Source organism: Apium graveolens, chromosome 5 (assembly GCF_009905375.1).
Source record: "Apium graveolens cultivar Ventura chromosome 5, ASM990537v1, whole genome shotgun sequence".
Classification (NCBI taxonomy): domain Eukaryota; kingdom Viridiplantae; phylum Streptophyta; class Magnoliopsida; order Apiales; family Apiaceae; genus Apium; species Apium graveolens.
In genome coordinates, this window is record NC_133651.1 from 312,300,021 (window position 1) to 312,313,955 (window position 13,935).

General features: G+C 33.1%; 1 protein-coding gene across 2 annotated transcripts; it reads right to left on the minus strand.

Annotated features, from left to right (window-relative positions):
* Positions 1-536: 536 nt before the first annotated feature.
* Positions 537-13,506, minus strand: LOC141659426 (transcription factor IIIB 60 kDa subunit). 2 transcript variants are annotated; one of them, XM_074466287.1, is made up of 21 exons: positions 13,462-13,506; positions 13,198-13,304; positions 13,011-13,076; positions 12,624-12,705; positions 12,094-12,166; positions 11,738-11,823; positions 11,576-11,652; positions 11,223-11,288; positions 10,993-11,105; positions 9,999-10,078; positions 9,806-9,892; positions 9,543-9,623; positions 8,878-9,039; positions 8,641-8,799; positions 7,944-8,016; positions 7,706-7,824; positions 5,692-5,772; positions 3,298-3,435; positions 2,316-2,405; positions 1,064-1,117; positions 537-916 (listed from the first exon to the last, which is right to left on the minus strand). In XM_074466287.1, exons 2-21 carry the CDS (start codon positions 13,206-13,208, stop codon positions 701-703), a joined length of 1,914 nt encoding a protein of 637 aa, XP_074322388.1. In that variant the 5' UTR covers positions 13,209-13,304; positions 13,462-13,506; the 3' UTR covers positions 537-700. The 2 variants fall into 2 exon arrangements, with proteins under 2 accessions (XP_074322388.1, XP_074322389.1); XM_074466288.1 differs by having other exon boundaries at positions 13,198-13,240; positions 13,462-13,505.
* Between the last annotated feature and the right edge of the window lie 429 nt (positions 13,507-13,935).

A 13,935-nucleotide genomic window follows, 5' to 3' on the forward strand; every position in this document is an offset into this window, starting at 1 on the left:
CCCCTGCTTAGTACTAATGTAACATGTGATCAAAACAAATGACCGTATTTAATTAAATAAATAAATTACTGTTATTCATTAGAATGCTTTCACATACAGAGATTAAGGCCACACAAAACAATTACAAATATGCTCTGTTTGGGATTGCTGTTTTAAATTGCTGTGCTGTTAGAAAAAGTACTGCTAAAAAAAGTGCTGTTGTAAAAATCAAATGACTGTTTAGTAATTTTTTTGATACGTATATGTGTTGATGCAAAAAATTAAAAATAATGATGCTTTAGGTAAGGTTTGATGGTGAAATCAGCTGTTGCGGGAAGCATCCCGCAACAGCTGAAAAACAGTTTTTTCTAAAAGCTTGGGGGGACTTAATTTCTTTAACAGCAGCTTTTAGGCCAAAATCACTTTTCCGAAAAGCGGCTTTTAAATTTTACCAAACAGTTTTTTAACTGCTTTTCAGCTTTCGCTGCTGTTGGTGTCTGCAACAGCAATACCAAACACACCCTTAGTTTCAGTCATCTTACACCCTAAAATCTGACTAAAATAATGAAAGAGCATCTCAACTGATGCTTTTATTATTTTCCCTATAGTATTATGAATTTCAAGTGAACAATGCTACATAGAAAATTAAGATCTGGCAACTTCCCCAGCTATCTATCGTCTTCCTTCTTTTTGCAGTCGAAAGAATAGGTATCTCAATCATTTAAAAAAAATCACCATCATCATATTCGTAATTATCTGTGTAGTCTTCTTCAACATTATCATAATGCAAATCCTCAGAAAATTCCTCTGCTCCGCCTTCGTACTCGGTTTCTGGAACCGGTTCAGAGTCATTTTGCTTACTGTTCTTCTTCAAGTATTCAGTTCCGCTGTTGTCCACCTCGTCAATAGGACGGCTTTTCTTGTTATCCGGAGAGAGCTGTTGGGAAAAGTAAAGTTTACAATAAACAAAGGACCCGCAGGTGATTAAACTCATGCTGTACACAAGTCATTATATGCCCCTACATATTAAGTCAAAAAAGCATACAGTTGAACAATGCAAATTTGAAAATAAAAATAAACATACAGAGTCATTAAAAAGCTCGTCCAATACATCATAGTTGATTTTTGATGCAAGCCTCTGCACAAAGAAATCACAAATAAAATTAAAACATGCGTTGCATTTCAAGATATTAGCAACAACAATACAACAAAATAATCTCTTAACATACCGTACTAGCACAACACACACACACGGAAAGCTAAGCTTTGGAATATATAAATGCTGCTTCAGAAAAACTTTAAGATTAGTTGGAGATGGTTATTAGTGTTCTCTTAGGTGTTTGCCTTAAGGTCTAGATGAGTCTTTGTTTAGGGTTTAGTTTTGCTCTAGCCTTTCGTTTGTTCAGTTTTTCTGTGTTGTTGTCGTGTTCCCTCCTGCTATAATCGGAGGATTTTCTTTTAATCAATGAATGGGCTTTTCAAAAAAAAGGTGTAACCAAAATATAGGATTTAATACGTAAGAGCTTAAGTTGGCTCAAAAAATATTAAATTTCTGTAATTTCCAGTAGCAGAAATACCTACCACCATAAGTTTACTTATTATGTTTACATATATTGTTCATAACATCAGTAAGAGACTAATTAAGACATGTGAATTCTACAACAGACCATACACTTAAAAGTATTTCATTATTTAGACACACAAGACCTTAGATATGTAGAAACTAGAAGTTACTACAAAGCTGTATAGTTATAGTAACTTCTAGTTTCTATATATCTAAGCACATACAATTCTATCATCGGACCAGGTTTAATTAGATGTTGGTTTGGTTTTATTTATTTAGCCTGGTTTAGGTTTTATTTACTTGCCTCTGTTGATATAGGGTACGAACTAGGGATGAAGCACAATATTTTAGCCCCTCGCGTATAAGGGGAGTGACAGGCTTTATTAATATTTCACGGGCCTGTCTGTAATTTTAAGTAAACAGATATGTATTTTTAAGATAAATTGTTGATGATGCCTACAATTGAAGTTTTTATTTGAAATGTTCTAAAATTGAAGTTCAATTGTTGTAATACGCTACACTTGGACTAGGAAATTTGGTTTAGGCTAAAAACATTAACATTTTTCAAAATGTTGCTGAGTCCGACACTTAGACACGTATCAGTATTAAACACTTCTAGCCAAATCCGAGTAACAAAGATGTTTTTTATGAGTAAAAATTTATTGAAGTCCCTAGTTCGTGATATTTGATATCTTTTATTGATTACCATGATTTTGACAAGAAACTTCAGTAAATATGAGTCTGGTCAATAAATATTTTCTGTAAAAAGTACCTTCTTACGAATCATTTGGCGTGTTGCCTCTGCAGCAGTTTGAGGAGGAGCTGCATTTTTAGCCTCTGCTGCTCTTTTTAAACGCCTTTCCTGCAAATGAAGATCCAGTGTTAAAGGATGTCATCAGTGGTGGTCGTTGGTGGATGAATATCATTCTCTAAAGCTTTTAGAGGGGAGATGGATATCAAAATTGTAACTTTATCAATACCCTAAAGACATTAAATAGGTGCAAGATTCAATTGCACTTCAGCAAAGTTGGTGATGGCAACTGAAATAGTTATTCCTACTAACGATAATTACTGTTGAGACTTTAGCGTAAACAAGTCCACACGATTATTTGCACAAAATGGTAGGTACAATAGTTACTTTAAACAATAGTAAAACAAGTTCGTTGCCCACGCTTTAGCAATCACTAGGATCAGTGACGTAAATAACTAGGTAGAGCATCAAATCCAAAATTACAAGACCAAGGTGCAGAGGAAGATCAAAAAATTCTCAATGAGGTATAAATCACTATATCGAATAGAAAATACAATTAATTTATCGCAGCAAATATCAATTGTAGTACAGCATTATTGTAATTACAGATTAACGCAAGTTGTAATGTCATGCTGGACATACCAAAAATTATATACTATATGTTTGATGTTAGGCAGTATGCTCTCTTGTTCAAGAAAAAGAAATTCAAAGTTCCAGACTCATTAAAATCTTTTATGGGAGCTGAGATATTTAATAAGGTACTTTTCAGTACTTGTGTTTGGGTCAAAATGGGAGTGTAATGATTTGCCTTTGGTTGCAAATGTGATATAGGATTTCCGTAGAGTCAGCAAAAACATATAATCTCTTTCCATTAAATAAGCATGGCTATGCAAAATCCCTGTAGGATCTCAAACGGACTTAATTTTTAATTAGCTGTATAACTGAAGAATGTGATAAATATGAAACCATTCATGATATAAAATTTATATTATCGGGAGGTTACCTTTTTTGATTGTTCCATGGCTGCTGCAACATCTGCTGCAAGCTTTCTAGCATCCTCCATGTCCTCGGGACAATTCCGCAAGTGTGCCTCATAAGCCTCCTTTGCAGCAGCTGCAGCAGCTTCCTTGGCTAATTGTTCCTAAATATCCAGTCGGCAATTATTTACACTATTATGAAAGGCAGTAACAGGTAACAAACATTATTGTGCAGGAACCAACCAATCAAAAAGATAGTTGGCTACTCTACCGGGAAAGGAAGGAAACATGAAAAAATTAAAAAAAAAGACCACAAAAATTTCCCATGATGAGGAAAATAGAAGAGCTAGATCAGTTGGTACATTTAAAATAGATGTACATAGGGTGGAACGTAATAGAAGATCATAGTAGAAATTATATGTTTAAGGGAGAACAAAAGATTGTGAAGGAAATCAGATCTTGTAAGAAGCAAATGATGAACTTGGTGAAATTTTTTAGGCTGGCAACAAAGTAAACTCACATAAAATGTAAGAAACAAATATTAACATTCTTTTAATAAGTGGGTATCAAACAAGAAGCAAAAACAGAGTATACTTGCAAGTCAACAAAGTAGCCCCACAACTAATTCCAGCACATCATTTTAGAAAACCAAACACAACCTTGTTAAAAGTTTTAATGGTTCGTTTCATGGTAAGCTACTTTTTCATCAAATTACTCTATCGTTATGAGTTTAGAATAGAAAGGGTCTATACATATGTGAGTGACAGGTAGAATCTGATAACGAAGGGAGGCTGGGAAGATAAATTAGCGGGAAGAGGTTTAGGGGACCATAGCATATTCTAAGAACCACTTTAGCATTGCTGTCCCCCAATCTGCTGTGGGGGAAAGTGCAGTGAGAAGAAGTGTGGTGAATAAAAGATAATAAGTGTTTGGTAAATATATAATAAAAGGGTAAGTTAATAATCAAAACAATATTTAATATATACATACATACATATCTAGGGAAGGGTTCTGTAGGGAACTCCCTTAATCGAGTAACCTAGGAACCAACACCTCAGACTTGATGACATTACTTTTTAGTGTTTTAAAAATTCAATCATGCATGTTTTATATTTTTCATTTGATAGTTTTTATATTTTTCATTTTAAGTGTTCTCTTATTTTTTGAAATTCTTTTATCTTATATATTTTGTATTCTGTAATTTTGTGTTTTATAAATTTTACATGTTTTGTAGTGTTCTATAATTTAATTTGTGTTCCCTAGTTTTAAGTACTATACTACATTTTTAATATTCTGTACAATATTCATGTAAATTCAGTAATTCAATTTTATTATATTTTTTATTGTTCTGTAAAAAAATTAAACATGTGCTGTAAAATAAATAATAAGTGTATGTAATTTGTGTTTAGTATTTATTAGTACTGTAAATATAACATATGTTCTATAAAAGGCTTACCGTAAGTAAACATATTATTCTAATTTTTTCATTAAAAAGTTGCACAATATATAGCATTTGTAAAACTTTACAATTAATATTAATAATTATAATTAAAAACATTGTTTTTTAATAACAGTCAGTTCTTTGGCGACGTTAAGAAAGATAACTTCCAGGACAGCATCCATCTAACCTCATGCAAGGCAACGGCTGTGATGAAAAGTTAATAGGTTACCTGGATATGTGAGTTGCTCATTGAAGCATGCTCTATATATACATATAATATTTCATGGTTGTGCAAGCTGCATTCCACATATGTTACCAATTGTAGCTTTTTCTAAATGAGCTTTTCCAGCTAATAAAAAGCTGAAGTAGTTTTACTAAACTATACTTCTAAATGAAAAAGCCTGGAATAGCTTCTTATTACGTCTGGAGAAGCCAAGGCAAATGGACTATAAAACATGCATTAATTAAGAAAGTCTTGTGTTCTCTTGCAAAAAAGTTTGACATCTTATTCAAATTTTAACTTCACAGTTCCATATTGCACATTTACCATGTCAATCGAGCTTGTTCTTCCAGTGAACAAAGCACCCGACTTTCTAAGTGACAGGTCTCACTTAAGTGCTTAAGCATGATTCAAGTATTTCCCTTTTTTGGAAAATTTCAAGGAAAACAGCTAAATTTTTACATTGATTTTTTAAAGTTCAGTTGAATACTGAAACTTAAGTTTGTCCGACCAGTGGCTTATAGACACCTAGGTAAGGAATTTAGCAAAAAAGAAAAAGACACCTAGGTAAGGGCCCTGTCACCTGTGCGTCGAGGCCCGTGGTTTCCTAGACGCAAGCAGGCACAAAGACATTTTTGGTGGCAAAAACATCTGAATCACTGGCTAGTCTAAATCTGCAGGCTAATGTTAAAAGGCTTTGATCCAAATATCAAAACTTGAGCAACTGCCAAAGCAAAAGGTAAATTTAAATCATATTACCTCAACATATTCTCTATTCAATTCTTCCCAGATGATCTTTTTGTATTGTGTCTCCTCCGCAGTGTGAATGTAGTTATCTACCTAAACAAGAAAACTGTGAGAAACAATTCAATTAAGATAGATGATGGCCCATGGAGCCCATCCAGATATAGTATTGATACTACAAATTCTAAACTAGAAAACAAGAATTAAAATGTAACTTAGTTGGCAATTTGACTTTGTAATGTCATTTCGCATATCATTATATCATGCTTAATAGGGATCTTATCCAAAAGTTTGGTCCATGACGACCAAATATAATGACTGTTAGATCTTGAAATAAATAGGTGATAGTCATTGGATCTAAAATAAAGGAATATTCTATTTTTTATTGATTTAAACCAAAAATAAGTACATGTCCTAAATTAAATAGCATTATCACTGTAAAATTCGTAACTATCTTTTCTCTTTAGTTAGTGGATAATTATAGTTTGATAATAATTTTTAAAAACACCACTAAATCAAAAATGATTTCATGAGCTTCGTGTGAACCGTAAAATCGTCAAAATCTGATTTCTAGAACTCAATATAGATCCGGAATAAAATCAAACAAAACTCGATAAATCTACTTTTTTTATTTGTTCCAACTTCAATTTGATTCTTTTTTAGTTGTATCTGTCAAATTAATAAATCCTTTTTTCCGACAATAACATATTAAAATCAATCTAATACAAATCGAACTCGGTACAAAATAAAATTTAGTCATGAAAGATAATTTTGAAAAGTTAAAAATAAAAATCCGTGCATTGCACATGTTATAAGCTAGTATCATATAATAGAAGGATACAGACTACAGCCAAATACCACCATACCTAGTCACATAAATTACACAAGTATTCCATGTTCTTTCATTATGCGAGTTCTAGTCGTTGTAAGCTCGTCATGCCTGTCAGACTTGACATATATATAACTGAAATCCCCTCTTTTTCTCTTTAGAGAGCTTAATCGAGATATCAATTAAATTTTTTAATTCCTTTACCAACACGATTAGAATTTTACATTTAATCATACAGTTGCCATTTGGTTTTCAGCTTCACTACTCTTTAATTCTATTCCAAACCCACATTTATAAGAAATGGTGTACTCATTTCACACTTGCATCCTGTTAATAACTGCTCCTGTATGGATTAACACGCTTTTATAAATTTTTGAAAAAGTTACATTCCCTTTTATGTTCGAAAGAGTTATCTTCTTTTCTAAATGTGATTAATTTAATAATCAACATTAACAAATCACACTTCTGAATGGCTTAAATTAACTCTACTAGTAATTTTTGTATCACGGACTTTCTTAATTTCTCTATCCTTTCTCATACACAAAGTTCTAGGTTTTTGCATAATCTTAATTCCATGTGCAGATCTCTTACATATCATTATTTCATGTGCAGATACCTAAGAAAGTATGAGTCAATAGACTACCAGATGAAACATAATATTTATTTTAGAACACCTTAAAAGGGAAAGAAAGCATCGAAATATGGCAGAGGAAAATTGCTACAATGAATTCTAGAATCCATGTGTATCCAAAAATTTTGAAAGTTAAATATATTAATGGATAAAGATTGAAGGACATCACAGAATAACAATTCGACAGAAGCATTTGCGTATCAGATACATATTCCTAGATTTCACAATTCATCCAAATTTGCAAATTTAATTACTTTTACTGTAATGAAATAAATATTAGAACTAACCATGTTTGTCAGATGTTAGAGTATAGGGGAGAGAGGTGAAATCAAACTCTAGACCTGAAATAGCACATGGAGCCCCTTCACCATCTCTTGATTGTTTAGCTATTCTTGAGAATCTAAAGTTAAATTATTTGCACCTTGTTTTTACTTCTATTTGCATAGTCTTCCATTTGAACTAAATGCACTTGTTACAGTACATTACATACAAATGACATTGCCCCAAGAGAATAAGCTACAAAGGAAGAACACAAGGGTTACGAGTTGTAAAGAGAGTAGATTGCAAACCTCAAGATCTTCAATATCAGACAGGGTTTCTGATTCAGGTGATTTACAACTCATATTATCAGCACCGTGCAATTTGCTAAAAGAAGCATCATCAATAGGCACATGCTTGGTAGCACCCCCTGAAATTCAAGATTTTCAAAAAACATCTTATGCACAGCAGCACATGTCCGCGTCTGGGGTCCTAAAATAACACATGTAGCGACATTAATTGTCATGCAGGGATCAACAGGAAGGTTACCAGCATTATCATCCTCTGTAAATGGCAGATTTTCATCTCTGCTTTCCCCTGGAATCTCTGATCTTTGGTCATACTAGATAAAAATAAAATCAAATCAGTAGAAGAAAATTATAGAATGAATTGAATTCTCTGAACCATAAACATGAAGAATAAAATAACAGATGATAACTTGATTCAGTTGAAGGTTTTTACGATTGTTTTTCTTTGTGATAGTCGGTTTGATCATGAGTAAGAACATAAGAAACCCGTATTGAACCAAACAGAACAGATACAGCATGTGAACTCAAAACTGAACTTGAGCGCAGGGAAGAGTTTTTTCCTAATTTACATAATATTATCACTTCCAAGTACCAATGTCCAACATAAACTGGTTCCCTGACACCATTTTTGAACTCATGTACGTCTGTGCGTGTGTACCAAAGACCTCTTGGTCTATGGTATCTCCCTCCCTCCCTCCCTCCCTCTACAGGATGTCAAGCATTCAAACCTTGTTAAAGACAAGGTTGGTGTGTGAATGTGTTCGACTATCTGGTTATGTACTAGACGGCCCACCAGACTTAGAACAATTGTTCAATTTAAACAATGCACATATAAATAGCTCATTTCAAGAATGATATTACATAAAAAAACATGTCATTTTCTCGTGCATTTTAATTAAATTACTTGAAGAGACAGAAAGAAAAATTGTGGTAGGTACTTCTATATAGTTACTGTTTGGCCCTGGGACAGCCATGATATCACAACTTGAGTCGAGAACATTTTTCTCAGCATACTCTTTCTCCATTCTTTCCTGCTGTGCACGCTGAAAAGCTGGAGGTTCTGACTCTCCATCCAGTCCTCCAGAAAAATTCATAAACTGTAACAATCAGAAAAACATAGATAAAAGTGTTCAAAACTGAATTCTTTTCAAAGAAGTTTAAAATCAAGGAGTTACTTCTGTATAGCAATTTCTACAGAGTCCATGAGCAAATGTAGGTTCCCCCTTATGCTTACAAAGCACTTCACCTCCATCGGAGGATTTGATGCCAATGGTAGTTTGTCCCACGGACCTAAGCTCTGCATCCAGTTTTTCTGCTTTTTGGGTGAACTCGTCAATCTGTCACAAAGTAAAATATATAAACAAGGAAAATGAAAAATCAGACCTGGTCAGATAAAATCAATTTGTTTTTCTTTTTGAAGAGTGGAACATAAAGATACAGAACTGCAACTGATCCAAAATACCAACGTCATCAGATACACTACCAAGGAGAAGACGTCAATAGGGTAGAGCATGGTTCAGTTCGACTGGGTTTTGGGACAAAACCAGAACCATATATATCTTTGGTTATAAAAATTGAAAACGGTAACAACAGCAGAACCAGTGGTTTCGGTTGCGGTTACAAATAATATAATAAGTAATTCTTTTTACAAAGTTAACATAATTTTAGAAGTAGAATTTATCCGATAATTATTTTTCTTGTGTGCACGGCTGTGTTTGTTTGATTAATATACTGTTATAATAGAATCTGAAATGAATATTACTCATGTCTAACAATAAATTTTAAAAAACAATCAAAATCTCCCATGAGACATACTCCTAGTGAGGTGTACCAAACTTACCGTCAGGCTCCCTGATTCTGTATTTTCAAACTCAATCAACCGCTTTGTCAATGTTGCTTCACAGATATGTACAACTTTTACCTGAAACAAAACCAACATTACAAATGGGGAAGCACCTTAGTAGTAGACTAAGAGAGAAACTCTAAACTTAGATGAAGATTTTAAATGAAATCTGATGCTAGAGATCAATAACAAAGATAGGCATACGGAAACAAATTGACCGATATTCGTGTCCATCAAACCAAGGAATGAGTTATGCTTACAATGTGGGATTTAGTATAGCTGTAGCCCTGTGAAATCGCTGATATGTATAATGCTGCGCCACATAGCCCACTTGGTTTTCTTCCCGTCTGGAAGTATGTTAATTAGATCAACTAAAGGATAGGAACAGATGAAGTAGCTACTAGCTGCACATTTAATATCTCATGTACTGATGTAAGAATTAACAGACAATACCTGCATCCAGTCACGCTTCATGCTGGCAATAATTTTAAGTGCAGTCGTTTCAACATTGATATCAGTTTGTCCCAATAACCCTGCAATATGCAATCCCAATCAGATTTTTAACCTCTTCATATCTCAGAAATTCCACTTGAACAGAAGCATGATGGAGGATGCAAATAAAGAAGAAAACTGAAAGATAAAAACAATTAACATAAAGAACTAAAGTGATTATACTGAGAAGAGCCACTAACCTAGGTTACCGAATCACAAAGTGTAACAATAAAATTATGGAATGCAAGCCATCATAAAGGAGAAATTTTCATTTAATTTTATTATTATTTCTATTAGCTAATTAATATGTAGGAGAATACAATACCTATATAGGAACCGAAAAGCTTCACAAATTAACAAGGATTAAGGCCTTTTAAGTTTTAACACTTTGGGGTCATTCCGAAATTTTAAATATATATCCAAATCAGAACCAATATTCTAATTAGCTAATAATAGCTAGCTGCAATCTAGCAAATGTAAATAATAAAATAAATACCCCAACTTTCTCATAATTAGGTAAATATACTTCAAGCATCTAATGATACATATAAAATATCTTCGATTATGTTTTCCAACATTCTCCACATTTGGCTCTCATGGTAATGCACTAGTACATTCTCTATTGGCAAAGCTAGCTTTCGAAGGAGTGATCAAAAGATGCACACACATATTCATATCTTACACATAAATCTTTCAACCTTAAATGTTGGAATGCAAGTAGAACATTAAACAACAAACTAGCAAATGAAGAACGAAAAGAAGTCAAAATATTTATCTCCAAATCAAGAGTGTTAAGTTAAGATGCAGAAAAATTACTATTTGCAAACCGATGAATAAAAAGACTTGGATCAACCAAGTAGAACATTAATCAACAAACTGGCAAATGAAGAACCGAAAGAAGTCAAAATATTTATCTCCAAATCAAGAGTGTTAAGTTAAGATGCAGAAAAATTACTATTTGCAAACCGATGAATAAAAAGACTTGGATCAACTGCTTTCTGAATAGACTGAACATCCTGAAGACTTAATTGTTGAACAAGCGTTAAATATACAGCGCCTAGCTCGTATCTGCAAAATTTTACACAAACGTACGCACGTGAAGAAAAGCCAACGAAAGAGAGGTTAGATTTGAGCAAGCATTAACAGATCAAGATACATATAATTTTGAAAGAAAAATATACATACACATTTCTACCCAAGAATTCTGCAAACTCAATTAGAAGATATGGCTTAGGATCAGGCTCCGATGTCCTACACAATATTTTAGACAAACCAGTGAGAAATCATCATGATCACACAGTCAACATAGCACAATGATATTTTACTACTTACGAAAGATCTCCCCTCCTAACACCCCCTCCCACCCCACACACAGGCACACCCTTGCTCTTCTGTAGGGAATCAAATTACGAATTATTCGATAGTACTATGTTTCTCTCGTGAGTCATGTCAGTAATATATTTTTTTACAGCAATATCAAAAGCAGAAACATAAACAAAAAGGTCAAAGAGCATTGAATTAGAAACAATATTCCTTACCGGCAGGCAACATAAAGACAAGCTGCCTCGACTAGCTGTTTCGGACGTCCCTTTGTGAAATTTCTTTCTAGTGCTATCTTCACAAGTGAACAAACCAAAAATTATAACTTACAGATAACCCCTACTAGTAGTAGTAAATAAACTAACATCAAATGGACATACTCTATAGAAGTTTCTTGCTCGTCGAAGTACGTTAGAGTCATCATCATTAAACACAGATGAAAGCATCCACTGCATATCTTCGTAAGCTGAAACAGTATATGAACAAAAAAGGACAAAACTAAATTAAATAATAAATTAATGACCATATCTTTGAGAACTTGCTGGTTAAGTACATTGGATATGTAAATCTTTGAGAACCTTGACTTATTAAAATTTATCTAATAAAAATTAACCCGAGAAAAAGTTCCCAAAGTTTCAACCATAGACCTTGTCATACATCATAGGGTACTTGTGGTTATTATTCTAATAATTAGATATGTATTCTAAAAGATCCGGGAAGCATAGTACTAACTCACCTCCATCTAATGTCCTATCTCGTGAAGCAGAGTACCCACTGGCAAATCTATTCAGTGTTCCTTGTGCTCGACTCTGAAAAATAAAAAGGAATAAGCTCCTGCTAAATACAACTATTTTTTACGCAATGCATTTAACTGATCTTACGATAAAAGGAAAAAAAATACGAAAACAGATATAAATTAATTAGATTTTTTTCTAAAAAAAAAGAATGTCCCACTTACATATACAAAACTGCAAATATTTAAAACATGATTATGATCTTATGCCTACCAAATCCAAACCACATAATCTATTTTGTAAATATTGGGCAACTGAAAAAACAGACCAGAGAAAGTATCAATCCCAAAAAGGTTTGTCCACACAACAAGGCTTGATTTTTAATGGGATTCCTCAAAAGTCTCTAAGTAGGCATTGAATCTAAACTTAGTACTGATTAGAAAGTCCCTTTCTTCAGCAACGACTATATTAAGGTATATGACTTATTACTAACTATGTAAAACAACACTATTTTTAAAGAAGTCATGTAAACCTGTCCCGCAGCATCTTTAGCAAATGTAACTTCGTCCGAGTAATTCTCCTCAACAAGGATTTTCCCACAGAAACCACAGCATCTGAGAAAGAAAAAAAGCGCACACACCAATATTGTTATAGATAATGCATAAGAAATTCACACTTTCTGAGGTCGTTAACACGCATCAAATTATTCATTTTTTCATAGTTTACACTCCATAACATTTAACTAACAAAGAGACAATAAAACAATGTCATTCAACTCCAAATTTTAACACATATATGCATATCATCGTAACGTCACTACATTCGTACTGTCAATTCATTCTTAATCAACACAATCTCATATAATTACTATAAAGTATAAACAGTAAAGCTCACAAATATACAATATATAAAAACTCACAATCGTCCATCATCGAGACTTTGAGTATCACGATTTGATCCACAATTATCGCACCACAACCGTGACCTAAAAAACAACCAAACCGAAAACAAAAACATCAATACCTCTCAAAACATTAATCCAACTCATAACAATCCCCCACACACAAACTAACATCAATTACAATACGAAATCAATCGAAAATCACCTCGAGCTCATGACTACTCGGAACAAACAATCGCGCAATCAATCTACAATGCAATTAGCAGATTAATGCATCAAAAGTGATTTAACAAAATTGATAAACCCTAAACCCTGTAATAATAACAAAATTAAACAACTTCAATTACAAACAATCAATTTGTAATACATAATACATAATTAACGAATAAATAGAACAATTAAATTATATATATATATACACACGTATGCGTGTGTATATATTAATTGAATTGATTATTGTGTAACTTACAAGGAACTTGCACTAATTTCTCTCTTTCGTTTCTGTCTGAGAGATTGTGATCAAGTTGTATCAATAACGTGTAATTGGGCCTGTTCTTCGTCGTCTGGGCTCGGCACACAAAACTAAATAACTGTCTTTTGCCCCCCTCGTTTAATTGGGCCTGTTCTTCGTTTTCTGGAATCGGCCCAAATAACTAAATAAGCACCGTTTTTCCTCCACTGTAACCGAAATATTTTTATCAATCAATCACCGAGGAAGGTATACCGTATACGCCCAACAATGACGTAGTGACTCCTCTAGTAGTATTGGACGTTGATAGTTAAAATATTTAAATTTTAATGATTTGTTACTTTGTTTAATATCTTCAATTTTATAAAGGAAATTGATTTTTTATACATATTTTTTTAATTTAATAATACTAGAGTTACAAAAAAAATGTAGAAAAAATGTTATCAAATGACGCGGCATAGCAGTTTGAAATAA